The 27,474-nt window shown below is 53.4% G+C and overlaps 1 protein-coding gene across 1 annotated transcript in view; it reads right to left on the reverse strand.

Annotated features, from left to right (window-relative positions):
* Positions 1-27,474, reverse strand: part of GRIK3 (glutamate ionotropic receptor kainate type subunit 3) — a 233,838-nt gene that overhangs the window by 49,206 nt on the left and 157,158 nt on the right. The window contains exons 4-9 of the mRNA XM_007182541.3: positions 24,557-24,738; positions 22,120-22,173; positions 11,658-11,831; positions 10,783-10,926; positions 5,539-5,646; positions 2,089-2,202 (exon numbers count right to left, since the gene is read on the reverse strand). Of these exons, the coding sequence (XP_007182603.2) occupies positions 2,089-2,202; positions 5,539-5,646; positions 10,783-10,926; positions 11,658-11,831; positions 22,120-22,173; positions 24,557-24,738 (776 nt within the window). The remainder of the gene's footprint in view (positions 1-2,088; positions 2,203-5,538; positions 5,647-10,782; positions 10,927-11,657; positions 11,832-22,119; positions 22,174-24,556; positions 24,739-27,474) is intronic.

Consider the following 27,474-nt stretch of genomic DNA (forward strand, 5'->3'; position numbering starts at 1 on the left):
CATCCGTTTTACCTTTTCTTAATCTTGTCTTCTGAAAAGTGTTTTATTTATATCTCGCATTTTATGCAGCTCTGCTTTTAATCTTTTACCACTGTTTTATTATTTTATTTTTACCCTTTTATATTTTAGCTTTGTCACACTTTTATCCTTTTGCTTTCTGACATTTTGGTTTTACATTTTTCACCTTCTCTAGCCAGAGCTGTTAATTATTTATTTTATTTTTTTGTCTCTCTTGGTAGCTTTCCTTTTAATCTCATTCCTTATTTTCATTTTTCTCTTTATTATTCTCCTTTTAACCTTTATTTTGCTCTCTTTCAACTTTCCTTTTATCTTTTCTATTTTTATCCACATTAATATTCCTTTCATTGCTCATCACACTTCATTCTAATCCCTTTGCTCTTTTCATGTCTTTTTATTTTTAATCTTTATTTTTTGCTTTATTCTTTTTCATTTATTTTTTATTATATGTTATAGGTGTACAATACAGTGATTCACAATTTTTAAAGGTTATACTCCATTTATAGTTATTATAAAATATTGGCTATATCCCCCATGTCGTATACTATATCCTTATTGCTTATTTTATTTTTCATCTTCAGATTTTTTGTTTTTACAATTTTTTCCCCTGTTCCTGATGAGATCTTTTGACCTACTGGTTTTATAGCTTGACATTTATATTTTTTAGTTAACAAAATGTCAATCAGGCAGGCAGGATGTATGGTTTTGGGGAAGATGCCAGTGAGGGTCTCACTCCCGAAAGGTGGGTGTGGGGAGGTGTCTCCCCAGCCATCTCCTTCTGGCTCTGTCAGCAGCATGTTCAGAATTGCTAGGTCTCCATCAGCTTTAATGTGGATCTTCTTAACAGTCATAAGCTTGGAGACTGGGGATGACACCCATAGGCTACAGTTGCTCCCTGGAAGGTGATGGTGCCCCTGGAGTCTGCTGCCCACTGGATTCTTGGGAGGGTGGGGTTTAGCTATTACATCCCTTCTTCCTCCATGGTGTCCGCCACCCAGCCACTGAGCATATACCTTGCACTAGAGGGAGGGCATGGGACCGTCCAGCAGGGCCTGGCCAAACCAGGTTGAGCTCCCTTTTTTGGTATAGAGTGACCTCAGCACATGGTCCTGACAATCATATTTGCTTCATTATAAGGAGAAGCTGACCAGGGTCAAAATTGTCCTCGAAGGGCCTTTGGTCAGAATCCACCGGGCTGTGACCGGGCTGCGTCCCCACTACATAGCCCAGCTTGGGCCCCAAGAGCAGTGCTACGTCTCTGAGAGGGTGAGTCCTGAGCCTCCGGACACCCTGGAGGCCTTCCAGGCGGGGCTGGTGCACGTGGAGTGGGCACAGCGCTGGCCAAAGGAGGCCAGCAGCCTGGGTGTCCTTCTGTTCACCCTGAGTTTCAAGACTCACAGAGCCTGGGAGACCCCAAAAGCCATTCCTTGGGTTGAAATGGTCAAAAGAAGGAAGCACTATTCAGTCCTGGGCAGTGGAGGGAGGGTGGCAGGGAGAATGGTCATTGCCGTGGCCAAGAGCACTGAGGACAGGACACTGTGGACGGTGGCACGTGTGTGGGCTCCCAGCACCCGCCAGGCTGGGGGGACCAGTGGGAAGGGCCTTTTCCCTGGGAGCTGGGGTGGAAGAGGCAGACCCCAAGTCCTGGTGCAGAAGGCAGGTTACCCCTCCTTCCTTCTACCCATCACAGCTCCTATCAGGCATCAGGGGCTCGGGGACTGGGTGGGAGTGAGATGCAAACACACAGGCCTCTGCACCAGGGCTGGCCACGCAGGTCCCAGACAGGCAGGAGGGCTGGTCTGCTCTGCCTTTGGGAAGAGGCCGCTCACAGTCACCTCCTGGGGTCTCTGGCCTGTGGCCACGAGCAGCGTTGCTGTCTCCCAGCTGCTCTCTGGGGGCTTTCTGAGGGACCCTCAATGTTTCCACCTTCCTCCCCCATCTTCCAGCCTCCCAGCAGCCTCATAAGAGATGGCTGGCCTATGCTGGGTGGGGTGATGGAAGGGTCTTTCCAGCCCCGACGGCCAGCCCGCCCCCAGCTCACAGCCCCTCCTGCAGGGCTGCAGCTCTTACCAGCACAGTGGTGACGATGAGGGACCTGTTTGTCAGAGAGTCGGTGACGTTAGGGCCTCGGCCTTTGGCAACCTCCGTGATGTTGAGCCCCTCTGCAGGACTCCACACCCCAACCTGGATGGACAGACAGATGGAGAACAGGAGGCTGAGTCCGCGGTCTCTCCATCCTTTCTCCACGCCAGCAAGCTCCTCGTCTCCTTCCCATCCTTCATGAGTATCGTCATCGCTAATGTGTTTCGAGCCAACATTTCTGGCAACCCTGCTGCCACCCTCCTTCCCAGAGGAAGCCCACAAGGTGTTCAGTCTCCTGAATTCTGCCACCTCCCCATTTGCTAGCAAACCCGTCACCACTGGAAGGGAAAATGCAGAGGGAGAAAATGAACATAAAGACGGTCCAGGGAGCACAGCGGAAGCCAGCCTGGGGTGGAGCAGACGCCATGAGGAAGTCAGTTAGGGTTAGGGCCAGGTCCTGCCCTGGGACAGGGTCACCCTGACCCTGGGGGGCCCCCCGCCTCCTGGGGAAGACCTGGGCACCCAGCTGCTCACTGGGTCTCAGCGTGTGCCAGCTCTGGGGCCAGATGCCCTCCAAAGCCCAGGACAGGGCCTGGAGCGAGGGAGATGTTTCCTAGGCATCTGTGGAAGGACAACGAGATGTGTCACGTGCAGGAAGGCAGGCGTAGCAGGACGCTGGTCTTTGCAGCTATTTTGGGGCAGAATAGAGTGGAGAACCCTCACTGGGGGCACTGGATGCCACTCGGTTAGAAGGCAGTTTGCTTTGTGGTTTTACACGTAACTAAAGGTGGCAGACACTCTGGCCGAGGTGGCATAATCTCTGTCCCCATGGTGCCCTTGTGGATACGAGGCCTGGGGCTGGAGGGAAGCAAGGGAAGATCAAGTTTACAAATCGTTCTAAAGCCCTGGGCCTCTTGAAGATCCTTTGGGACCCAACTCTGCCCAGCTCTGCGTCCATCGCAGTTCCTCTCTCTCAAGGAAGGTTCTGGCCTGCCCATTCTGTCCTTGTCCCAGTTGGGGTGGGGTACTCAGGAACCTTAATCAATTAAACAGGGAGGCCGAATGCAAACATCCCATTAAGAGAGCTATGCAAAGCAGATAGCAGAGAGATGTGTAATTATGCTTGCGTAATTCTGCCTTAATCCCTCCAAAGCCACCGGCTGGAGCCGGCTGGATCAGTTATGACCCAGCTTAGCAAACAGAAGTGATGAGAGAGAAGTGATGAGAGGCAGAGCAGCTGTGTCTGGGGGCTCAGCACCCTCTCCGGGCAGCATCTCTGTCTATGCAGACCCCGCCCCCAGAGCCAAGAGGAGAGCAAACAAGCAGACAGCGTCAAAGAGGCTCTTCTCTCAAGGGGGCTGAGCTCAGAGCCCAGCCCAGCACGAGGGACCCTAGCGGCGGGCCTGGGTGCAGGAGGCGCTCAACAGACAGCTGGCTGGCGGCCAAGTGACCAGCGGGACCCCTCACCCCAGCAAGCATCTATTGAGCTCCAACTGCAGGACCTGCTGGACAGCAGGTGCCGTGGGGTTGCGAGAAGAGTTAAGACTGAGGAGGACCCAGTCCTCAGAGGCTCTCTGCCCTCAATCTGGTCACCTGTGTCTAGGTATAGTAAAGAGTTTTTCTCGAGTACTAGCTGTGGTTGATTTGTGTGGTTGCCGGAGGGCTGGTGGGAGCTGCGGGTAGGCTCGGATGGCAAGAGTGCTCTGATGGGCAATTACTGATGCCTGCCACAGGCGCAGGAGTGGGAGGTGGTGGCATACCTGCCATCTAATTGCCATCCTTAGAATTTTAGGCTATCCCCAGAGATGGAGAGCTGAGAGAGCAAGATTGAGACGGCGACTTGAGTGACAGCTATTGTAGTAGTCCTGCCAGAGGAGGAAGGGAGCTCCCTGGCACTGTAGGAGTTTAAATGGGAGCTGGCAGAGTGCTCGATAAGCTATAGTTTGAATAGGGTTGGACCAACGGGCCGCGATCATCTTAGCAGCAGAGGGCACAGCGCCTGTCCTTAGGAGACTGATGCTGCATGTGGCTGAAAGAGTTACAGAAGAGTGGTTGCCCTGGCCACCCGGCCCCAGCACAGTGGCCCCATGTGTCCGTGGGAAACTCAGGATTGAATGAAGTCACCTCGGCCACAAAGTGCAACACAGGCAGAGCCAGGTCCATGCCTGTGGGAATGAGCCAAGGAAACAGGCTACTCCTGCAACTGGGGAGCTCGCAAGGGCAAAGGCCTGGAGGTGCAGGACGGAGTGGGGATGGCTGGGCTGTGGGGAATGTTTGTGGGTGGGGCAGTGGAGACTAGGCCTGGAGAGGCAACTGGGGCGTTTCCTGGAGAGACTTCAAGGCCGGGTGAGGGACTGATACTGAATGCCTTGGCACTGGGGCACCATGCTCAGTCCCAGGGCAGGATAGAGCTTCATCTGTGTGTGCACTCAGGATGGCTGGAGGGCCCGGGAGTGGAGGCGGGAAGCCAGGTTGGGGTGTTAAAATAATCCAAGGAAGAGGCCCGGACCAGAGAGGGCAGAGGAGGAGAGGAGAGGAATCAAGGGTTCCTGAAGGATCACAGGCATCAGGGGTGGCCACTTCACTTCTGGTCTCTTTGCATTTTAGACACCCCCCTCTCCCAGGGTTGGAGAGGTGCCCTGGTGGCTCCCAGAGACCAGCCTGCTGTGGGAGAGGGTGTGGCTGAGCCCCTAGCTCCGAGGTCCCAGGGGATGCTGAGAATCAGGGGCTAATGTGAAATTCCCTTCTCAGGCCAGCAACCTGACTTTGTCAGAATATGCTGAAGGTTCCCAGGGATCAGAATCGGCCTCATTACAAACATTTCTATGGTAGCCAGATGGGAGGCCCAGCCCCGTGGGCTTGCTTTCCACATTGAAATTCCCCGGAATCGCAGAGGCCTTAGAAGCATACAGTGGGGAGTTCAGAATCCATATGCTTCAACCTCTCTCCAAGGGTAAGAATCACCTCCAGTCTCCCAGACAAGCAATCGCTTTGTTCCATCTTTGCTTAAATGCCTCCAGTGACAGTGAGCTCATTACTCCCAATGCAGGCATCCCCTGGTCATTAGAAAGTTTCTCTTACCTAAGGACACGTCTGTCCCTCTGCCCCATGACAGCCCTGCAGGGACTTAGTCTGTCTGCCCCTTGAGCCTCTCATCTCCTTTCCAGGGTAAGCATCTCTGATGGCCCTTGCTCACAGGGTGATGGTTTGGGTATCTGCCATGGGCAGGCCACTGGGTTCTGCACCCCTCCAGTCTGAGAAGGCCTTCATGTTCTCTGATGGGCCAAGGCACCGGCCACACTGGGTCATGTTGAGTCCCAAGGGGGCAGATGGACTGGGTCTTGCCCCCTCGCTCTGGGTCTCTGCCTGGGGTCTATCGTAGGGGATTTAAAGAGCCTCTGCTTGTTGGCCTGCCCTCCCACTCCTGAGCCCACACACCTTCTCTAGGCCATCTTCCTTCAGGCTGATGATGTCCAGATCGAAATCTGTCCGTAAGCCACTGGTTTTGTTGAAAACAATCCTTCCCGTTAATCCTTCCCATTGAGCCTGCCGGAGGGGAGAGGGCAGAGCAGCAATTCCTCGGGCTCATAAATCATCATTCCGTACAACTGTACAATGCTTCATTTTAATTACTCTTTGCACTGATACTGTTCCCCCAAGACCATGATTAATTAATAATCACCTCCATCATTGCTAGGGCTGTGGTACGAGCCAGCGATTTCCATAAATTCTATTATGCTCTTCAGCCAGCTTTACACTTGCACCTTCTCATGTACAACATCGATCATAGATGCGCTCAGATGAGCCCCCACCTTGAAGCCACGAGAAGGGGGAGTCCATGTTGGGTCCCCAGAGACGGGCAAGGAGGCAGGCAGGCAGGCTGTGGCAGGTGAGACCTGCCGAGGGGCAGAAAGCCAAGGGGCCAAGCCAGCTCTGGCTGTAGGACCAGACACTTGGAGTAGTCCCCAGAGAGCCGGGGGTGACAGAGAAGGTCTCCCACCCCTGCCCCTGCTCCACCCATGTCCTGGTTAAGAACTGGGGTCAGAATACAGGGTCCAACCCCAGTTGGACCTGGGATTTCATTTCACCTCGCTGCCTCAGTTTCCTCATTTGTAAAATGGAACTAATAATATAACCCATCTTACCGAAATGCTATGAGGGCAAAATGAGTTAAGTCCCTTGAAAAACGGAGAACAGTGCCTGGTACAACCCGAGACCTGAATAAATGGTAGCTTTTGCTACTTTTTCTTGCCTTTAGCATCATTAACACAGAGAGAGGCAGGCAGAGGTTCAGACAAGGTACAGGACCCAAACTAAGAAGGGCTCCATCTTCTAAAGCAGGGGTTGGCAAACTATGGCTCACAGCCCAAATGGGCCCATTGCCTGTTCTTGTAAACAGTTTATGAGATCACAGTCACGCCCATGGGTTTACCTATTGTCTTTGACGGCTTTTGAGCTGCAACTTTGCAGTTGAATAGTTGCAGTAGAGACTGGTCTGCAAAGTCCAAAATATTTACTACCCGACCCTTTTTATAGAAAAAGCTTGCCGACTCCCCTTCTAGATAACACCTTGCCTGCAGGCCCAGAGCGTTAGTGATACAAGGCGCTTCGCACTGCTCGCCTCATGAAGCCTCCACAGCAGCCTTGGCATGTGGGCCCGGTGGGTTCCTCACCCCACTGGGGTCATGACACTTGCAGATTCTGAAGAAGGCTCCAGAGCCTCTCCGTGGCTGAAGGTTCCCCTTGCACTCACAATATGACACACAAGTTCATGGGTTCCCAGATCCCTGGAGGCCCATCTATAGATTCCACATTAAAACCCACGGGAATCTCCGAGCACTCGGGCAGCTGTCCGGCACTGTATAAGGGTGTAGACAGGCATGTGTTATATTAGCTCAGGCGGAGGGGCACGCCTAGGAAGGTTCCAGGAGGCTGGAAATCAAAAGGGGATGGAATGAGTGCTTTGCACAAGGCATCCAACATCTCTGAGCTTCAGGAAGAGGAAAATGACCTATTTCACGGGTGGTAACAAAGGTGCATAAAGGGCTTAGCACAGTGTCTGGCATACACAACCCCCGGCTATTATTTTTCCATAGTCGCTTCCTTCCATAGGGTTTCCTTGGATTAGGGCTGGCCCTTGGCTGGAGGGGGCGGGATGGTCACCTGGGCCATGGCCCGAGGCCTCAGGAGAAACCCTATCACAGAAGGCTCATCCGTGATTAGCTTCCCTGCATGAGCTCATCCACTTCACATCACTGTCCTGCCAGGTGGGGGTCATGATTGCCCCCATTTTACAGTCACGGCCACTGAGGCTCGAAGAGGGACTGAGCTCTGTGGGTCCCAAGTAATGGTGGTGCTGGGCAGATTCCCACTGTGCTCAGTGGAGCTGAAGAGCTGGGGTCATCATGCCCAAGTTGAGTGGGGAGAGTTTATGAAGCCCAGGGAGCTGGAGATTGGGGTTGGGGATGGAGATTTAAAGATGCATCTGACTCAGAGAGCAGACTGGTGGTTACCAGTGGGGAAGGGGGTTGGGGGATGGGCATACAGAGCGGAGGGGTCAACTGTATGGCGATGAATGGTAACTAGACCTTCAGCAGTGATTGCTTTGTAATGTATACAGATGTGGAACTATAATGTTGTACACCTGAAACTTACATAATGTTATACATTATTTTACTTCAATTAAAAAAATGCATCGGTGACGGTGAAGGCCGCTGTTTATGACTTCACAGGGAGGCTCAGCTTCCTTGAGGCTGGCTCCCCAAGCCCTCTGCCTTCCCCCTCCTCTGCCTGGGACCCATCCCCCCTCGGGCTACCTCTCAGCCCCCAGGGAAATCGCAGCAGGTGCCTTCAAACCTGCACTGGAGGGAAGCCTTCCTCCCTGTCAGCTACAGAGGAATTAAATGTCAGCAGGTGCGTGGCCTGTCTGTGGGCGGCCGGGCAGGGGCAGGGCCGGGGCAGGGAGCCGCTGGCAGCTCCTCCCCGTGACATTTCCCAGCCCTCCCGCCCCTTCCAGCTGCCACACAGGACTTGCTAAATGAAAGATGCTTCACACGCTCTGAACTCCGGCCTGGTATTTTCCAGCTCCTCTCGGAAATGCCAAGTCTTTAAAATGATTTACTGTCACACAGGCAGATGGGGAGACAGGCAACTTGGGAATGGTCTGAGGGAAGACGGTGTACTGGGCTCAGGCAGGGTACCTGGGTCCCGGGGGTGGCCAGCTGTAGGGCCATGAGGGAGACCCGCAGCTGCTCTGGGCCTCGGTCTCCACTTCCCTGAAATGGAGTGGAGGCGAAGTTGTTTCTGAAAGGACTCTGTGAAGAAGAGTGAGTGGTGAGGGCTGTTCACTGGGCCGGGGCCAGGAAACAGGAGGGCCAGGTATGCCAGTGTGGGCCGGTCGGTCCCGGTGCGGAGGGGGGGTGGAGGAGGCTCCCCTTTCTGTGGCGTGACAGTGACTCATCTGCTCCCTTTAGGGCTTCAGGACTGAGCCTCGAGCACTGCGGGGGGCGACGGTGAATGGGTGGGGGACGTCCCTGAAGCTCTGGGGCCTGGAGATCCTCTTTAGCTGGAAACCCACCAGGGAGCAAGAAGCCAGAGTGATGACAGTCGTGATGATAGAAATAATAGTAAGAGCAGCCAATCAGCTTGGCACTTGCTCTGTGCCAGGCACTGTCCTAAGTGCTGCACACACCACAACTCACTCACACCTACAACAAACCTGGTATTATCTCCATTGTACAGGAGGACCTGCAGCACAGAGAGGTTCAGTAGCTTGCCTAAGGCCACACAGCTAAAAAGTGGTTAAGCTTCAAAGACACTTACGTCTGGCTCCTAAGGGTCCTAGGGTTGTGGTCTCCGTCATTGAGAAACCCTTGCCAGCCTCTAGCTACTGGGTTGGAGCCTGCCGAGGAAGGAGGCTCGGGGGGCTGGAAATCAGGCTTTTGAGTTCCCAGAGAACAAGCCGATGATTGCCCAGGCCAGCCAGGCCTTGCTCAGGGCATCGGACAATCGGACTTCCTCTGCAGTTCTGAGGGGTAGGATGAGAAGGGACCCTCATGGTCCTCTTCTACCAGAACATCTGATACTGGAGCCCCTTCTAGGGGTGAAGGGACGGGTGCCAAGGACATAACTGCTTCCTCATGATGACGACTAGCTGCTGTTTGCCAGGTGAGGCAACTGACACTCGGGAATGTCCAGGAATTTATCTAAAGCCGCACAGCTGGGAAGAGGCAGAGAAAAGCCCAAAGGCAGTGCATCAGACTCTAAAGCCGTATGCCTTTTAGTGTCATTCTAAAACACTGGAGGTGTCACTGGCCTCGTCCCAAGCAGTCATGGTGAACTGGGACCTCCGGAGAAGCTGCCCTGTCTGCTGAGTGGTGGGTTTCTTTGCTATTTGCCCTCACTGTGTTGCCTTCCTTTGCATATGGGATTACATTCATTAATGGGATGACTTGATGGACGTCTCCCCAGGCGGTGAGCTCTGTCCGTGCAGGGGCCCGTCTGCTTTAGCCGCATTGGATCCCCAGCGCACGGCTCAGTGCCGGCCACCCAGCAGACCCGCACAAATAGGTAGTGAATAAATGAATGAACTCTCAAAGCAGCCTGCTTCCTTCCCGGTCCATCGTGATGGCTACAAAGAGATGGTCTATATGGAGCCCGCCTAGAGGGCTTCCCCCAACTGCCCTTGTTGTTGCCCTGGACAGGTCACTTCCTCTGACCCAGAGTAACCCTGCCTAGATCTCGTCCCCCTGAGCCTTCCTCACCTACCATTACTGGGACTTGACTCTGCCTAGCCTTGGGCTACATGCTTCGTACATAGTTTTTCACACTGTCTTTTCAACAATGCTTTGCGGCAGGAACTCTTACTATACCCATTTTACAGTTGAGGAAACTGAGGATCAAAGAGCTAATCACCTCACCCAAAGTCACGCAGCTTGTTATGATGGAGACAGGGTACAAGCCCAGGCCTGAGCATCCCCATCTGTAAAATGCGAACGATAAACTCTGCCATCCATAAGGACAACAGTGATGGAGAGTCTGAAACTAAACGTTGGCAGTGTGTATTTCCATGGTCATCCTCTCAGCAGCAGGACAGGTTCTGCTCTCTGGTTCCTTTGAATCAGCTCCATGGATGGGACTTCTTCATGGTTGCCATGGTGCCAGGAGAGCCGGGTCCCAGTAGGGACCCTGGCTGGGAAGTTGGCCGATGAGCCCAAGAAGAAGAGTTAGTGGGGGGGGGGGGCTGATTATTATTTACTGAGCCCCCTCTGCCCTCAGGACTAAGCACTGTCCACATGGTGCCTCCTTTCGTCTTCACAGCATTCCCCATGAGGCAACCAAGGCTCAGCAAGTTTCCCTAGATCGCCTGAGGTCACACAGCTGGAGGCAAAGACCCTCATCTGTTGTACTTTAAAGCCCAGGCTTTGTCCTGCTGACAGTGCCGACCACCCACCGAACACGTACCATGTGCCAAAGACTCAGGCCCTCAGTCATCCTCTTAGATTGGTCCCTATTGAGCCCATTTTCACCCGAGGCAGCAGGCTCAGAGATGTGAGGCAACTGGCCCAAGTTCACGTGGATTGGAAGTCAATGCTGTCTGACTCCCAAACTTGGGCCCTTGACTGCTCTGTGGCCCCCAGGAGATGGCCCTGGTGCCGTCCTGGTGAGTTGGGGGGCACTCACCTCCTTGATGAAGTTCATGAAGCGGCCGCCAAAGCGCCACGCCTTGTGCCGATGGCACTGCAGGGAGTTCACAGTCATCTGGGGTGCCCGCTGGTAGCACACGGACACGATGTGGACGGCGTCGTACAGTAAGGCCGCGTCAGTCTGGAGGGGAGGCCCAGGGTTGCCTGAGAGTGGCTCGGGCCCGAGAGTCCTCAGCCCACCTTGCCCTGTCTCCCTGCCCCTCCCCCACCAGAGGCAAGGGGGTCCTGGTGAGGGAAAGGCCCTGAGACCCTGGAGGTGACCGTGTCCCTGCTCCGAATGAGAAGCCAAGCTCGGCTTGTCTCTGCAGCTCTGCAGACACCGGACTCCCTCCCTCTGCAGCTCAGATCTTCTCTGCCAGGCCCCGCCACCCCGTGCCGTTGTCCCTGCTATTGCCTGCCCCTACGCACACCTTCAGCTTTCCGGCCTCCCCAGCCTCCTGCCAGCCACAGCTGAAAGTCCCCCATGCCCAGCACCCCCTAGTCCTTATTCCTACTCTCTGTAAACATCTGGCTCCGTGCCTGCACTCCCACACTTGGGGTGGGACTCTGTCTGATCCCTTTGTGTCCCTGGCCCCGGGCCTAAGGTCTGGCAGATACAGGGCAGGTCTTAAGAAGGAAAGTGGTGGGAGGGAAAAATAAATAGGGAAGAAGGAGAGAAGGAAGGGAGGAGGAGAGGGAGGAAGGGAGGAAGGAAGGAAGGAAAGAAGGAAGGAAGGGAGGAAGGAAGGAAGAAGGGAGGAAGGAAGGAAAAGAAATGGAAAGAGGGAGGGAGGAACAGAGGGATGGAGGAAGGAATGATGGGAAGGAGGGAGGGAGGGGAGCCCCCAGGTCTGGCCCTCCCGGCTGCAGTACCATCATCACTCCATCCAACAGGCCGGACTCTGCCCGGGGAGCCGCCTGCAGCCGCTCCATGGACCACTTCTCCACGATGGCCGAGACATGGGGGTTGTCCACGTTGAGGATCCGGAATCCCGTCAGGTTCACCCCTGAGTAGCGGTAGGGCTCCAGGTCTAACGCATAAAGATCCTTGACAGAGAGGGTTTCAGTAAACAAAGGTGTGGTCTGGCTGTGAGTTCCAGCCTCACCTCCCACACTCCCTACTGGGGCCCCAGAGCAGCCGCAGCTCCCTGCAGAGCCCTGTGGAGGTGAGGCTCAGCAGCGAGGATGGAGCACCCGTGGGAGCACCGCACTTGGAGTCCACTTGACCCTGGAGGAGTCCAGCCAGCCTGCCTGGTGGCTGATCCCACTTACTCTGCTGGACCTCAGACACACTGCTCAGCCTGTTTCTTCATCTACAGAATGGGGATCATGCCTCCTCTTGAGGCCCCAGTGAAGCAGTAGACATCAAATGCCCAGCCCGGAATAGCAAAGGAGCTTGATAATGGTCATGACCGTCATCCTCTGATGGGGGAGGTCCGCTTTGGGAAGACAAAGGGCATTGGGTCTGGGCATCTCCAAGTCACCCAGAGGGAGGCTGAAGGGAGGATTTTAAAACAGTCTCTTCTGAAAACAAACTTAGGGTTACCAAAGGGAAAGGTGAGGGAGGGATAAATTAGGAGTTTGGGATTAACAGATACACACTACTATATATAAAACAGATAAACAACAAGGACCTACTGTATAGCACAGGGAACTATATTCAACATCTTGTAATAACCTACAATGGAAAAGAATCTGAAAGAGAATAGATATATAGATACATATGCATAACTGAATCATTTTGCTGTATACCTTATACAACACTGTAAATCAACTACACTTCAATAAAAGAATTAAATTAAAATAGTCTCTTCTGCCTGAGACTGAAGGAGTATAGCGGTCCTCTTCTCTACCCTTGCCCCACATCATCAGCCAGGCCCCCTCACCCCCTGCCTCCTAGGAGCAGTCAGCCTGTCTGTCTGTGGGCCAGGTCATGTCCGGTCTGGTGCAATGGCCTAAAAGCCAGGAAGACAGGCCTCAATGCACGGGGGCAGCCCAGCTTCAGCCCCTCCTGCCAGCTTTGGCTCTGGGGCACAGTGAGCTGGTGAGGGCAGGGGGTAAAGGGAAAGAGAGGGGTTGGCTGCAGAGGGCGGAGCCAGGTGCTAGACTGAGAAGAGCTGGCACGAGGTGGGGGCTGGTGTGAGGCGCAGAGCAGAGCTCTGTCCTGTTAAGAAAAACTACCCAAACTTGGAGATAAGACAGACGGATAGCAGCGCGTCCTTTCAATGTCACACAGAAGCACTGCTTACCAGGCCCTCCTGGGACTGTGTAATTCTCCGGGAGAATGCACCTGGGTTTGACTTCACTTTCGGCTACTGGTTAAAGGTCCAAATTCTGAGCTAATACGTAGATTTTTGCCCATAGAAAAGATAATCCCCAAGGTGGTGGTTTTATCGCCCTGTAGGATATTAATCCATTTTTGTGTCTAACTTAGCCATCTTATTTTATGTTCCCTCTACACCAAATACCTATAAATACTCAATCCTTCAAATGTTCTTTGAGCCAGCGTTGTCATCCTACTGGTTCCTTTGTTCATGACTTGAATACATCTTTCACACGTGTTCATTCTATATTTGCATAAGAGTCGTGTTACTTTTTGAAACGTGTTATGTCGACAATCTAGATGGGCCTCATCCCACTAGTGGGGAAAGTGAGTCTTAAGGTCTGAGCTCCTCCTCATCCATTGTCTGTTCTTTTCCACACTCTCCTCTCATCCAGCTGCCTTCCATTCTGGCCCCCCCCCTGCCCGTCCTCTTTCCCGGGTCCCTCAACTCAGTCACTCCCTCCTATGCTGGGACAGAGTGGCCGGGGACGGTGTACTTGCCTCTCCATGGCTGCAGCCGTCGGGACTAACATCTGGCCCCATCACAGACCCAGCTTCAGTTAAATCAATGATGGCTCATGGAAAGATAATGAGGGATAAAACCTGGAGCCCACAGAGCAGCTCCTTCACACCGTGCTGGCTTCCTCTGGTCTCTGAGATGTTCCTAATTCGTGCTGAAATCCTCCTGTTCCTCCTGTACCTCCAACTGGCCGCCGTCTGGAATACACTGTGCTGGTTTCCTCTTTAAGGGTTTAGGGATTAGGGGAGAGGCTGGGAGCAGATTTGAGCCCAAGCAAGAAAGTCTAGTCTCAGCCTTGCCCAAACAAATAGGGCCCTGATTCAAAGCCGGGATTTGGGATGGGGGAGGGGCTGGGCTGGGCGGGAGTAGATGGAGGAGGTCTCCATGGAATTGACCAGAGGGTGTCTCTGTGGCCCCAGTCTCAGTGGGGAGTGGAGGGTGGGCTGTGTGCTCAGCCCCACGCATGGAGTGTATCATCTGATCTTCACAATCCCCTCTAAAGTAGGTATTTAATAGTATTCCCTTTTTAGAGAGGAGGAAACAGGGCCAGAAGGGTGAGGTGACTTGCCTAAGGTCATAGAGCTCATGAAGGCAGCGCAGAAACTGTACCCAGGTCCATCTCAGTGGTGTGTTGGAGCTGGCTTGAAGTGGCTTGTAAGAGCTAAATGTCAACACTTCTTCTTGACTCTGCGCTTAGTGACGTTCATTGGTAGCTTGATATTGGCCATGGTGGGAGTTATTTACACCATGAAAACTGGCAAGCACTACATATCTGGGTTTTCCCCCTTTTTGGACAGCTGGCTGTACACATTTACTAGTACACCGTGTCTGTCCTATTTAAAAATCCCCATGCTTTATGTCCCCAGTGGTTGTCAAGCACAAGATATGCACCAGAATTGTTTTTGGAGCATTTTTTGGAAAGTATGGGCCATAGAGAATGTGGGCTGGGGCCTCAATCTGTGTTTTGAGAAGCCGCTAATCTAAGCTATTACTCCTAACTGGGAAACGCACAGAGAGGGGTCTGGGCTTAGACGGGGAGACCTGTTGAATCAGAGGGAGAGGGGGGAAACACATTGGAAGGAGGCCTCTCTTCCCACAGCTCCTTCCTGAGAACAGCTCACTGCGCAGCCCCAGGTGATGGTTATGAGCACAGACCATGAGGCCAGGCCATCTACTCTCCTTTCCTCAGTTGCCTCATCTGAAAAACGGGCATGATAATAGTACCTGCCATATAGGGTGGTCATGAGGAAGAAACGGGTTAATAGACGTACTTAGAACGTGTCTGGTGCATGGTAAACACCACGGAAGTGCTGACAAACTTTCATATTCTGCCTTCTCTGGCAGCAGCTTGTGACAGCTATTGGACTCAGCTCCCAGGGACATGACTGGGTTATTGGAAGAGAGGAGCAGACATGAGTTGCATCCTCCTGACTTACCTCTCTTGGCAATACAAAAACAATCGCAAGGAGCTAACATTTATTGAGTACCAAAAACCTCAGAACAGTTTCTGTGTGTCTTAGGTGTATTAACTCGCTTAATTCACATTTTCACCTTACAAGAAGGGTGTTATTATCACCCATTTTAGAGGAAGGAACTGAGTCACAGAGAGGTTAGGTCTTTTGCTCAAGGTTACACAGCTGGGGAGCAATGGCGTCAAACCCAGGCCACCAGCTCCCGAGCCCTCCCTCTGTCCTATGACCAGCCCTTGGTTCCCACCCCTGGATATCTCAGTCACCCACCACACAGCATTCAGAGGGGTCTTTCTGAAGAATAAACCCAACCCTGTCACTCCCCTGCTTGGCATATTTCAATGGCTCCTTCTTGCCTTTTCAGAATAAAGCACAAATTCCTTAGTATAGTTCGCAAGGCTCTCCACTCCTCTGGCCTCACTTTTCTTCCCACCCCCCTCTCATTTTTTGCCCCAGGAACACCAAACTGCTTTTGTCCCCCTTCCCCATTCCTCGCTGGCCCCTGCCCCCATCATGCAGCTTCTCTAAGCCAGTGTCTTTGTGTGTGCTCTATCCCTGGGCTGGAATGCCTGTCTTCTCAATCCTCCTTGGGTGGGCTCACTCTGAGATTCAGCTTGTCACCTCTTCTGGGAAGCCTCCCCTGACTACTACTCTACACCCACACACAATAGGGTGGGTCAAGGGCGCTTCTGCTCTTATCTTGGGACCTCTTTGCTTTCACCCCACTGATAACAACTGTCCATGTCTGCATCTGTCTCCCCTAGGAGGCCCTGGGCTCCCATCACCCAAAGTGAAAAGAAGGGTAGCTCTCTAGGGTACCTAAACAGCACTGGGAAGAGCCTGGAATGGAGAGGCTAGTGTTTTACAACCTCCTCTCAGGGGGAGCTTTCTATGGGGCTACAAGTTAGGAGCGGTTTGGCAAATTGCCTGAGGTGGAGGATGAGCCCCTCAAGGGTACTGCTTTAGAGACAAGAGAGCGTCCCTAAACTGCCTTTGAAGGAGGTGGGTCTGGGGAGTTGGAGGGATTTTGCTTTGTAGGGCGGTGAATGCAAGTTTGGGGCCAGAGCTGAACTGCTGGGGCCACAGAAGAGAAGCTGAGCTCTGCCTCCAGGGGGCGCCCTCCTCCCTCTACCTCTGCACGGGGCTCAGCCTCTTCTCCAATTCAGTGTTGACCTGATACCTAAGGCCTGAAAGATGCCCAACATGAGCCTGCCTAGAGCCTCCGTGACTCAGCTCACTTCCCTGAGGACTAAAGACCAGCCGGACTCAGTGAGAAGGGCAGCATCTCTGGCTTCGGTGGGGGCTCGGGTGCTGGCGTCATCAGCCCTTCCGGTTTCCAGATGCAGCACTGAGTCGGCTGACACTCACACAGTGGCTGTGGCCAATCGCAGCCTGGGAGGGGGCACAATGGGATGTCACCGCTGGAGTCACCTTCATCCCTGTCACCCTGAGCCTGCACTCAGCTGCAAAGTGTTGTAGGGCTTGTGGCACTGAGTACCACCATCCCTGTGACATGAGGGCAGTCATAATGTGGAGCTGGAAAAGAGGCCTCTTTGTCCGGCTCCAATTTTTTGTCCAAACTGCCCTGGGCTGAGACCCCATGTGCTGTACACAGTGAACTGTGCACAACCTTGCTGCTTGGCAAAAAGTTGCTGTTCTCCATGCCAAATGTTGACACATTGAATTCAGTATCAACGAGGGACCTTTTAGAAACATTCAGCATAACATAATAGACTAATTCATTAGCACCCCATGGGTCTGACTCGGTAGAAGCTGAAGCTCGGAAAACATCGCCTTAAGGAATGACAGATGAAAATATCTTTCCCATGATATAACTGTTATTGCCGGGAAGCGGCATTAATTGTGATTGCTTATCTATTAATTTATTATAATTCTTTTTTCACCTCCAGGCTTTTACCTACACATGACATGTACCAGGGGCTCAGCTGGGGCTGATTAACGCGGGGTTATCTGGGAATGGCTCAAAGCTGGCTGGAACAGATAATGGCAGCTGGGGTAATTAAAATGTCTTCTGCATGGGAGAAGCAAGTTTGGAGAATTTTTTAGACATGAAGAATTGGTGACGTGGGTTTCCTAAAGGGAAGGAGATAAATGCCAAATGCCACTGCCCTCCCACATACAGCCACGATTGACCAGTGGGCACAAAGTGGCACAATCATGAGGTAGACTCCCAAGCCAACGGGGCTGGAGGGAGGAGCTCGGAGCTGGAGCCGGAAGCAGGACATGGGGACCCAGGCGACACAGCTGATGCCCTGGCATATGGGGAGCTGCTGGGAGATACCCTGGTACCCGCTGCAGCCCAACCCCCCAACACACACACATATTCCACTGCAGAACTATTTGTATTGCAGGGACTGTGCCTCTCTGGAAGGATCAGCTCTTCCTGACCCTCAGAGAGGCATGGGGAGGAAGGGCAGTGGGCTGGAACAGAAGTCAGGAGCCACGGATTTTATCACTGATCTGCTGTGAGACTCTAGGCAGTTCACTCAACCTCTCTGGTCCCAGGTTTCCCCATCAATTAATGGGGAGCACAAACTGCCCTGTGAAGAGGAAAATCAGCGATGTGGAGAAAGGGCTTTGGAACCTGTGAAGTGTGGGTGCCGCTGAGATTTGTGGAGGCTTTGTTCCCCGCATTAGTGTCAATCACGTGATGCCTGGACCATCACAGCCTGTGGAATCCGAGCCGGAGCCAGTCAGAGGAAGCCAGGCGACACTGCATGCGGCTCTCGGCACAAGCTTCAGCAGAGGGCTTTGGAGCTGGATAGGTCCCAGCTGGACAAAATCCTTGTTCTTCTCCTTTTTTACTGAGTGACCTCTTTGAGCCTCAGTTTCTACTTTTCTGTAAAACTGGGAAAGTCATACCTCCCTTGGAGAGTTGTTCAGAATTTTGGATGAGATGGGGTATACTGAGCACATAAAATATATAAGCAGGAATTATTTAATTAATCAATTTAACTCTTACATAGTACTAAGTAACACTTTCCTTAGTGCTTTACTGATGTCAACATACTCGCTTAATGCTCAGCATAACAGTCCTATGAGATGGTACTGTTCTTGAGGCCATTTTACAGATGGGGAATGAGGCACAGTGATGTGAAGTAACTTGCCCAAGGAAGTGGAAGAATCTCGATTCTAACTCAGGCGGATTGGCACCAGAGTCGGTGGACGTCACTGTTGCTATGATGAGGATGTTAATTTCACTGATTACTTTCTACTTTGTATTATATTCATTCATTCATTCATTCAGGCATTAATGAGCACCTACTGTATTCCAGGTGCTATTTGGGCACTGGAGATATAGTGGTAAACTGGGCACCGTCCTTGATCCTTATGTGCACAAAGGAAGCCTACCAGCTGGTGAGCTTTGTGTTGGATCCATCTCTAGACACCCCCTCTCACCCAAGTGCCTAGCTTGGTACCTGGGACCTTGCGAGCATATGTATATGCCTGCTGGATAAGTGAGTATATGAATGAATGAATTAAGGAAATGTAGAAGTAAGGAAAACAGGGACTTCCCTGGTAGTTCAGTGGTTGAGACTCTGTGCTTCCACTGCAAGGGGTACAGGTTCGATCCCTGGTTGGCAACTGAGATCCCGCATGCAGCGCGGTGTGGCAAAAAAAAAAAAAAAAAAAAAAAAACCATAAAAAAGTAGGGAAAACAGATACTCTCTTGGGCTAGGATACTGCCCCAGGGTGCAAAGATACTGCCCTGCCCCTCCTTCCAAGAAGTCCAACCCTGACCCCACGCTGGCACTGGCATTAATGTGGAGAGCCACTGGCGTCACTGGGGTGGTGCCTTCTCCAGAGTCTTGTCTCGAAGGTCAGGTCGGGCCTCAGGGCTGAGGGTCCAAACCCTCAGCTCCCTGAGGGGACACCCCCTCTGGCCTTGGAATGAGGGCATGAGCCAGGCAGAGATGCTTTTAATTGACTGTCTGGAGCTAGGACTGGAAGCAAAGCACAAAGAGGCCTTAACCACAGGCCCCGTGTGGACACAGTGGAGGAGGGGTCCGTACTCAGGGTGGGTGAATGAGATCTGTGGATTTTGTTCCTGCCGCTTCTGAAGGGATCTCCCAGGGCCCCAGCCCTTCTGCTTGGTGGCCATGACTTAGATTCTGTGAGCCCACTGTACTCTGCCCCCCACTGCCAGACCTCGGCTGACCAGCCAAGGAGTGGTCACCTCCCAAGGGGGGTTGCTACAATCTGGCTGATGACTCAGCCCCTAACCTGGGGACATCTGAAAATGTGTGGATGGCATTTATTTATTTGTTACCAAGCCTGGAAATCAGTGAGCAGGGACAGGGATGCCAAACATTCTACAGTGGGCAGGACATTCCGGAAGGATTAAATGTCCAGCCTCAAATGCCTATATAGTGCCCTGTTGCGAAGCACTGGCTCGTGCTTGGTCAGTCTGAAATTTGACCCGGGGCAGGTGGGTAACACTCAGAGAAAGAGGCGGTGAGAAGTAGCAGAGGCAGAATGGATGGTCAGTTGGGGTGTGATGATCCCAGGGCAGCTGTGATGAGCTGAAGTTTCCAGGGAACAGAGGCTGCGAGGAAGGAGCTGAGGCCGAGAGCAGGGGGAGGGAGCAATGGGCAGAGAGAGGGAAACGGAAGAGCCAGGCTGAGTCTCAGGGCAGAGGGTTGGAACCATAATCCTCGGGATGTCCAGGGTTGCTCTGGATCCAGAACCACTCTCCACATCTGCTCTTGTGGCCTGGTGGTTCATTCTTGAGTCTCTAGTGACTTGAGGTTACCTGAGTGAGCTCTGCTCCTTGAAACCAAAAGAGGCCAAATGAAGGATCTGAAGCCCAGAGGCATCACAAATTATTCCCATTTTAGAGGCAAGGAAACTGAGGCCCAGGGAAGCTAAGCAATCTGCCCATGTGCACAGTCCCTGGTGCTAAAGGGACTCTCATCCTTATCTATGCCTCCGAGGCCTGCTCTCCTGTCACTGCGCTGGAAAGTAATGTGGAGGGGGGATGGGCACAGGGGGACCACAGCCGTCCCGGGAGGTCTGCCTGCTCCTCGCTTGTATATTCCTACATGGACTCCAGGGCTTTGTTACAGCAGCTCAAAGCGGTGAGGACTCAGGGAGGTGAGCTAGCAGGATGGAAATGTGGGAAGAATGTGCTGAGCTGGCACAGGGCTGGTGGGGACCTCTAAGGGCCCAGAGGTTGGACTCAGCACCCTAGAATCCCAGGGCTGCCATGCCTGGAGACAGAGCCTCGGGCGCCTGGAATGTGCCCCACTCCACCTTCCCAGCCTTGCTCCTCTGCCCTGCTCCTAGCTCCATACGGAGGTGGAATATTGGGGATCTGATGACCTCATCCTCTAGCCTCCAATGACTTTCCCAGGGGAGAAGCTAGCTTGGGTGGATAGAAATCCAGAAGGGACCAGGGCAGAAGGTACCTGATCTCAGTCACCAGCTTCCAGCATCCCTTTCTCCCACCAAGGCTCCTGGCAGGTCCCCAGGTCTGGGCTCCGGATCAGAAGAGTGGGCAGGGTGGCCCCTGAGCTCTGCCATGGGCACAGGGTGGGGGGTGGAGAGAGGGTAACAAGCAGTTGTATGCTGGGAAATGCTTAATAACCAGCTCTCAGGGGATGGCGAGGAGGAGCCTCTTATTTGTAGCATTTGCCAACTTCTGTGATGTGAATACTCCCACCTTGGCCAATCTCAATCTACCTGCATGATGTCACTGACTGAACATGGAGCCAGGAAGAGATGAACACAGCTGGCTCTGGCAATCAACCAGAGTGAGCCTTGATGAGCTGACCTGCCTCCTGGCCTTTGCTTATGCTGTTCCTTCTATGCGGAATGCCCTTCCTCTCTCTCCTTGGTGAACTCCTACTGATCCTTCAAGGTCCAGTTCAAACATCTTCTTTCCTGTAAAGACTGCCTGAAATTCCCCACCTTCCACCAGCTCTGCGGCACCCGGCGTCTCCTTCTGCTGTGCCCCGTGGCCATCTGATGCGATGGCTTGTGATGGCACAAGCCGGCCGAATGAGTTACACATAGAGATGCAGACTGGGCAGGATGGGAGCTCCTTGAGGGCAGGCCTCAGGGTCGGTCGTCTTGAGATACTCAGTTGAATACAGGTGCTGGGTAAGGAATGTTAGCTGAGTGCTGGATGAACGAAGGAACACAGCTAGAGGCTTGCAAGACTGCAGTGGCAAGTCTGACGCAGATTTTGGGAGCTTGTTTCAGCCACAGGATGTTTAGTGATGCTGTCACTTGCCCCAGATCTGGGCTGGGTAAAAGAGTCTACCCGGGGCCCCAGTGACATCCAGGGCATCTGGTTCCAAAGCAGGGTGGCTGGGGGTTGGTGCCCCTTTGGCACAGGGATCTCTTTATTATGCTGATCTCAGACCACAACTAATTATCCTAATGGGTTTAAATGGCCCTAAATGTTCTCAAGGTTTGGACAGGACCCATCTGGAGCCCGCAGGTGGGCTGGCCCCGGCTGATAGTGAGTGGGCAGACCTGAGCGTGGATGCCACAGGAATCCAAAGCGGCAACTCCCGTTGCTGCGTGAGGCCTGAGGCCTGGGACCTGTGTGAGGGCGTGTGGGCTGGGGCCAAGGGTCATCATCATAACAACAGCCCTTCACACGAGAAGGCACTGCTCTCAGCGCTTTAGTTCATGAACTCATTCAGTTCTCACAGCAATCCTAGGAGGTAGGAGCCATGATCATGCCCATTTTGCAGAGGGAGAAACTGAGGGAGGTTAAATGATTTCTGCGAGGTCTCACAGCCGGCAAGCAGAGAGGCTTGTGTTCACACTGGCAGGTTCTAGAGTCCCTGTCTTTAGTCACAACAAGATGTCACTTCTCAAAGTGGGCAGGCCACAAAGACAAATTTGTGCCCCTGCCTGGGGCCACACCTACAGCCTTAGGAAGCAAGTCCAGCCTGAATCTCCTCTAGCTGCAGCAACTGTCTCCCCCCGGCTGACCTTGTTCTGAGGGAGCTCCACCCCGACCCGTGCCAGGACTCGGAGGTACGTTACCAGGGTGGTGAAGATGAAGTGGTAGTACTCGGTCATCATGCCCATGGCCATGGCCTGCGGGAGAGCAAAGTGTCAGCACCCTGCAGGGAACACCTGAGAAGCCCCTCCCCCTCTCCACCCTGGCAGGGGGGGATGGGGGGTGGGGAGGGAGGGGGGAGAGAGCGGAGAGGACCCGGGGCAGCACAGGCTGGCAGTGGGTTGGCAGAGGCTGGCTGCTTGGAGTGGGACATCCTCTGAGACCACCTCCTGACGGAGAATGACTGGCTGGCAGACAGCAGTGGATTTCACAGTGGAGCGTGCAGCAAAATCATGGGTGACACATTAAAATGCAGAATCTTAGGCCATACTCTCCAAAGATTCCAAATTCTGCAGGCCCAGGTTTGCCTTTTTAGTAAGCATCTCTGGGCCTGCCACACTTGGAGGAATGCTGATGGAATCCACCCAACATCGCCTCCTCAAGTGCCCTGACTCTCCTCAGCTGAACTCACTGTCATGGCTCCAGAAAGACGTCTGTGGGAGCCGGGCCCCCACCAGCCCAGCCAGGCCCGACGAGGAGGGTCTGTCCTCAGTCTGAGCCTCCCCCGGAAGGGCGGACACATCCCTGCTTCTTGGGTCCTGGTTGGCCACACAGTGGGCCACGTGGCTGCTGTGAATTATTATTCTATACCATCATGAAATCTATTGTATTTTATTAGAAGCCTATAATCTATAATACTAATGACCATAATGCATTTTCTACAGAGTTCTTCAGAATGCAGGCCCACAAAGCGCTCCAGGAGGAAATGTCACTGGGTCAAGTACACTTGGAAAATGCCTCACATTCCCTCCCGGTCTTGGAGGTTCACAACCCGCATTTGCAGGTGAAAGGCTCAAGAAGTCCTCAGTACGCAGACATGCTCACCTTGGTTTAGTTCAGTGTCAGGCTGAGCACAGAATCTTCATTTTCAATTCTAGAAGTTTTCATGTTAGCAAACTGGGGAGTGAATTCGGACTTTCGGGCTGGATGACCTCAGGCCCATTACTTTCCCCCAGAGCCTCAGTCTCCCCATCTGAAACCGAGCACGATAATCGCCCCCACTTCCCAGGGTGGCGGTAAATGAGGGGCAGTGTGTGTACCCGGCATCGAGTAACTGCTCAGTGAACCCAGGCTGGGACTGTCTTTATTACTCAGTTGCACATGCCTGGAAGAGGAGGGAGGCACTGGGTGCCGCTGGCCGGGACACTGAGGGTTAAGGGATTTCTGGGGAGCATGTACTCCTTCCACGCTGAGTGTAAAGCTGTGCCGCACCCATGCTGACTGTGCCCTGGGCACTGGGATAAACTCTTTCCTCGCCTCATCTCACTGAATCCTCCAGAACCACGGGAGGGAGGGATCATTCACTCCATCTACAGAGCAGGGGATGACTCCGGGGCCACTTGCTGTGGGGTATATAGCACCCACGGGCAGAAGCAGGATTCAAGCTCTCAGATGAGTTTTTAGCCCCCGTGTGAAGGGTCCTGGGGTGGGACTTCCTCTGGGGGAAGACAGAGGCTGCAGTTCACCCGAGGCACCCCTTGCAGGGTGTGCGGGGCAGGCCTTGGACACATTCATGGCCAGCTCAGCACCTCTCCCCCTGCATTCCTGTGACCCTTCCCTGCCACCAGCATCTCCCGGGGTCATGTGTCAAGGCCCCACAGAATGCCTCCTCCAATCACCAGGTTCACTTTCTGGGACCACATAATTGCCTTTTACACAAAGCACTGGTTCGAATCAGAGTGGTTTTGTTTTCAGCCGCGGCACCCTCGGAGGGGGGCTGTGAGCAATTTCGCTGTTTGTTTCTTAGGGGGCTGGCAGAGCTCGCCCTGGTTCCCAGCATGCCACCCTGGGCTGTGTCGGGAACGGAGGCGCGGCCAAGGACCGAGAGCCATTCTCCTCCCCTGCCGTTGCTGCAGAGCTGAGCAGACGTTGCACAGAGCCTCGATAAACCTCCCAGTGGTAGGAGAGTGACACCGAGTGCCACGGGCTGCAGGGAATCAGTGGCTGGAAGAGGAACTCTGGGGGCTGTTCCCGAGACCCCCAGGCCTCTCCGTGCTTCCCGCAGTGTTCTCTTCCCTCTCCGCAGCCTGCGCCTCCTGCCTGCCCCGAGGTGGCGTGGAAACTAGCATTTACTCAGCACCCTCCGTGCGCCAGGCCTGACTGGGGCAGCTCATCTATCGTCTCATCCCATCCTCACACCAACTCAGAGTGTCGAGACCACTGTGTCCAATTTGCTGCTGGTGAAACTGAGGCTCACAGAGGCAAAGTGACCACCCAAGGTCATACAGCCGGAAAGAGGCAGACTAGAGGTCGAACCTGGATCTGGCTGACATCATGCCTGTGTCTGGGAAATGGCGGGGAGAGTGGGAGAAGTGGCAGGCAGATCCCAACCATCCCTCCCGCTGGCCAGGGCTCACGCACCTGCTTGAGGATCTGGGCGGCCATGGTGTGGCTGCAGTCGAAGATAATGCGAAATTCCCGGCCTCGCTTCATCTCCTTGAGCAGCGGGCGCGAGTCATCAGAGTCGAGGGGGAGCTGGCGGATCTTCAGGCGGATGTTGTACCTTGATGGGGCCATGATGAGCTCCTGCAGTCGGATGAGCCCTGAGAGGTCCCGGGGCACAAGAGACACATGTGAGCCCACATATACCCAGCTGCAGGTATCCACAGACTTGTGTGGCCACAGGTCTACAGACACACATGGACACTGACATGCGGCCCACGGAGATAAGTTCATGGACTCAGCCACGCATGTGCAGACACAGGCACTAGCACACTGGGGCACAGACACGTGCACCCAGCTGTGCACGCTGGCACATGTCCACAGGCATGTGTGCACATACAAACACATGCTTATCATGCACAGACAGGACATACACTTGGGTTGATAAACACATGTGTACACAGGTAGGTAAAGGTGTGTACACACCTGTAGATTCAAAAGCAGGCATGGACAGCTAGCGAATCCCCACTGAGTCCACCCACCTGCACCTCTTTAACTCAGTCGGTGTAGAGACTTATGGAGCCTGAACCAGAGGCCCCCCACTCCTCCTCCCCCTGCCCCCTGCCCCCTGCAACACTGTGAAGCATGGGACATAATCTTCCTAAACAGTCCCAGCAGCCTGCTTCCAGGATGCGGCCCAAGTGGCGGCTCCAGGCTCAGCTGTACCAACGGTTGGACCAGGTAAGGCCGGGTGGTATTTGTGCCCGGCCTCCACCCCCAAGGGCAGGCTGCCCCCGTACACCTTAACCATTCTTCCGGGCTTAGTGCAACCGCCTCCTCCATGACGACTACCTCTATTGCTCTGCCCAGACAAGGTCTCCCCACCCCACTCCCATCCTGCCCCTCTCCCCCGAAACTCAGTGGCCTCGTCCTTCAGCACCAGCCTCCTCTAGCCTCATCTCACTCTCCTGGTCCTGTCACAGACCCTCAACATCAGGGACTGGGTCTCCACATGCCCTAGCACGGGGCCTGGCACTTTGGTTGTGCTCAACACAAATTTCCAGAACTGGATTGACTACTGTCTTTTTTTCTCCCCACGCTGAAATATCCTCCACCTTGGCATTTTGCAAAACCACTTAATCTGGGGACTTCCAGGGAAAACTGAATGTCACTTCTTGGAGACAAATGGCTCGCTTAGGTCTAATTAAGTCCATTTCCATCCTTAGTACAAGGTCCATTCTTGCTGACTCCTCTCTGCTTAGCCTGGAAGCAAGTTTGCTTGCCGTTCTCTCTCGCCCTACCCACTGCAGGAAGAGTGGAGGAAGCACAGGCCCAGGGTCCCAAGCAGGCCGTCCCCTCCCACCTGCTGGACTCCCCGCCCATACTCAGGGCTCGGTGTCTGCATCCTGGCTGCGTCGTCCACTCAGCCATGCTCCATTTCCCCGCTAACAGCACTCTGGTTTTCCTTTAGGGAACAACTCCTACCCCATGCTCAGTCCATGTGACTCAAGAGTCCCCACTCCAGGGACACAGAATCTGTCCCCACTCCAGGGACACAGAATCTGGCCTCAGCCTGGTCAATCAGCACACACATTGCTCTAGGCAAAGGTATGGGCTTAGAGACGGATGTGTGACACCAGCTGGTCCTATCAGATGACTCCCAGGAATTGTGCCAGAGCAAATGGTAAGAGACAACCCTCTTTCCATTTAACTCCAAATGGGGAGGAAGTGAGTCTGGGGTCACCACTTAGAACCTGAAAAGGATTCCCACAGGGCAGAAGTCAGGAAACACAGAAAGAAAATAAGCCCTAAAGATACTCATTTGCACCTCTAAAGCTAAAATTACTCCTGAACTTTCCAGTAAATGAAACCAACAAAATCCTCCCCCTACCCTCGCCTTTTTTTTTTTTTTTTTTTTTTTTTTTTTTTTTTTTGCTTAAGCTAGTTTGCGATGGACTAAAGTTCGCAATCAGCTGTCGCAGTGCCCCCTATCTGGACAGAGTCCTCACACACAGACAACCCACTTCCTGAGCCTTCCAACAAAAAGTCTGGATTTCCAAAGCCATTTCTGGTACATACACCTGGGTCTGTCCAGCCTCTCATTCCCACTCCTGAGGGCTGGACATCCGGAAAGCAATCCGACTGGTATCCATCACTCCACTCTGCTGGGGAGGACAGAGATATTTCTCTGGGACCTAAGCCTCCCAGAGAGCTCCCAAACAAGCTTCGCCATGGCTGTGGGCATCAGGAACCCCCAGCCCCCTGGGAGGTCTCAGATCCAGGTGTGTGGGCTGGGAGAGGGCTCTGGAGCCCTAGAGTGGTCTGGACCAAACAGGGGTCCCAGTGCTTTCTAATACCAGACTTGATGGGGGCAAGAAGAGGATATCAGGTGACCTTACAGAGGAAGAAGGGGTCACAAGCTCCCCCCAAACACACACACACACACCCATCCTTACCCTCCCTCCTCAACTAATCCCAGAAGTTCTTACTTTGGCTGAATGATGCTGCCCGCTCACACCTGTTACCTTGCGAGGCCCTGAGTGCACGCTTTGCTCCCACTCGCTCAGTTTTCAGACCCAGGCACAGCATCAGTAGGCACATGGGCTTTGGGGACCCAGGACATGAGGACAGGGACAGTCTGGATGCTAGAGCAGAGGCCACCAGAGCTTTCTTGTCAGCCAAGTTCATTGCCCTGTGTAATACACAGTGACCCACATTCTCCAGCAGCAAATGTCAGACCTCCTTCCCATCGGTGTATTCCCAAAGGAGACCAGAGGCTCGTCTTGGCCCACCCCAGCAGAGGACTAGGCTCTTTGTTCGCCTGAGATGAGTTCTCCTTCCTGGCTGCTTCCCTAATCAATCTCTCTCAAAATATCTGCAGTGAATCATGGTTGTGG

Source organism: Balaenoptera acutorostrata, chromosome 1 (assembly GCF_949987535.1).
Source record: "Balaenoptera acutorostrata chromosome 1, mBalAcu1.1, whole genome shotgun sequence".
Classification (NCBI taxonomy): Eukaryota; Metazoa; Chordata; class Mammalia; order Artiodactyla; family Balaenopteridae; genus Balaenoptera; species Balaenoptera acutorostrata.